This window comes from Etheostoma spectabile, chromosome 16, assembly GCF_008692095.1.
Source record: "Etheostoma spectabile isolate EspeVRDwgs_2016 chromosome 16, UIUC_Espe_1.0, whole genome shotgun sequence".
NCBI lineage: Eukaryota > Metazoa > Chordata > Actinopteri > Perciformes > Percidae > Etheostoma > Etheostoma spectabile.
Window position 1 is genome coordinate 23267559 of NC_045748.1, and position 1565 is coordinate 23269123.

General features: G+C 41.5%; 1 protein-coding gene across 1 annotated transcript in view; it reads left to right on the plus strand.

Annotated features, from left to right (window-relative positions):
- Nucleotides 1–1565, plus strand: part of pkn3 (protein kinase N3) — a 43407-nt gene that overhangs the window by 12599 nt on the left and 29243 nt on the right. Inside the window, 1 exon segment of the mRNA XM_032539393.1 lies at nucleotides 128–392. Coding sequence (XP_032395284.1) covers nucleotides 128–392 — 265 coding nt within the window.

The window sequence follows — 1565 nt, forward strand, 5'->3', positions numbered from 1 at the left end:
CAGCTGGGCTAGATAAATACGGACAGAGCAAACAAGGCTTGGATAATACATAAACAAATTATAAAGAAATATGAAACATACAACCATTGTGATCAGAAATTAAAGCAGTTGTGGTGTGTCTTTTTAGCAAGGTCTGGAAGAGGGGGATATTCTCGACCCCGAGTTTCAGCAGCGTTTGGAAGATGCTCGTACTCTGCTCAGGCAGGAGATCCAGCGCGAGTTAAAGATCAAGGAGGCCGCCGAGAGACTACGACGGGCTGTCACTAATCGCAAGAACGCAGCCGACGTTGAGGGCCAACTCAAAGCCTCGAACCGCAAGCTGGATAAGTTGCACTGGGAACTGCAGGAGCTCAATGCCAGGTCTATGGCCACAGAGAAAGACAGCACCACAGGTAACTAATACATACTCTATGCTGGAGTGCATTTCTTTTGTAATTAACAATATTTCTCTCAACTCACAACATGAACACATCACCACCTTAAGTCATCACCACCCACCCAGACAAAAATCAAGTTGAGAGGACACAGTTTGGTAGAAATTCTAATACCTAGGTGAGATCTGAAATAAGGAATCACTTGCTTATCAACCCTCTAACAAGCTGACAGAAAGAGGGAGGGGTTAAAATCAACATCCGTCCATCTGACCTCCAAATCTGGGACCGCAATAGGAGGTAGAGGAAAGCCAGTCTCTGCACTTCAAATAATCAGAAGAATAAAGTTAGGCTATAAAGTTCGGTCCATTCGTTAAATAGGGGTAAAAAGTTCACACAGCTAAAAACTAAAAAAACAAGCCAATAGGAAGATATGTTAAAAGATAAATATGGGATTTTACATTACACCTCTCCCTTTTTTTATACAGTATTTATCAACCCACATTTTACAGAAATAAGTTCCTTCAACATCAAAACTTTAAAGGCTGGATGAGGAAAAGAAATGATCTTGATGCACTCTGACATCTATCTAAAATATTTAAATATTTAATCATTCAATTTAATGCAAACCTGGATACAAAAAGAAACTAGAACTGCAAGCAGTTATGACGGGGTCCAAGCCGCCTCGGCACGAGTTGCCCCCAACGACCCAGGGAGCACGCAAAAGTGATAACCAAAGCGTAAGGGTGGGGGGGCAAGCTTCAGGAAATGGAGAGGTGTGAGCCACAAGGTCTATGGTACATTGCCATTGCAAATATCCCATCAGTGAGTTAAAATGCCAAAACTGGTGTAGGTTGACTACAGCGCCCCCTAATGGCCAATATTCACCAAATTTGGTGCAGAGCCTCAGAGCGGCATGCCAAACAAGCCTCACACGTTTCATGCTGATAGCAATTACTACGTCATAGAAATTGCATGTTCCATTTACATGCATCGTGTTATTGGTCAAAACACAAACGTTGATTATAGCAATGAAAAATGAAGAATTAATTTAGTAGTAATTAATTTGTCCAAGCTAGCTGATTCCTCTGCTGATAAATCAGGCAAGTCAAGCTAATTTAACCAGCTGTCACAGTGGGATTTATCCAAAGTAACTTCGGATTCATACAGATTGGAATAAAATGTCTGAAAGGA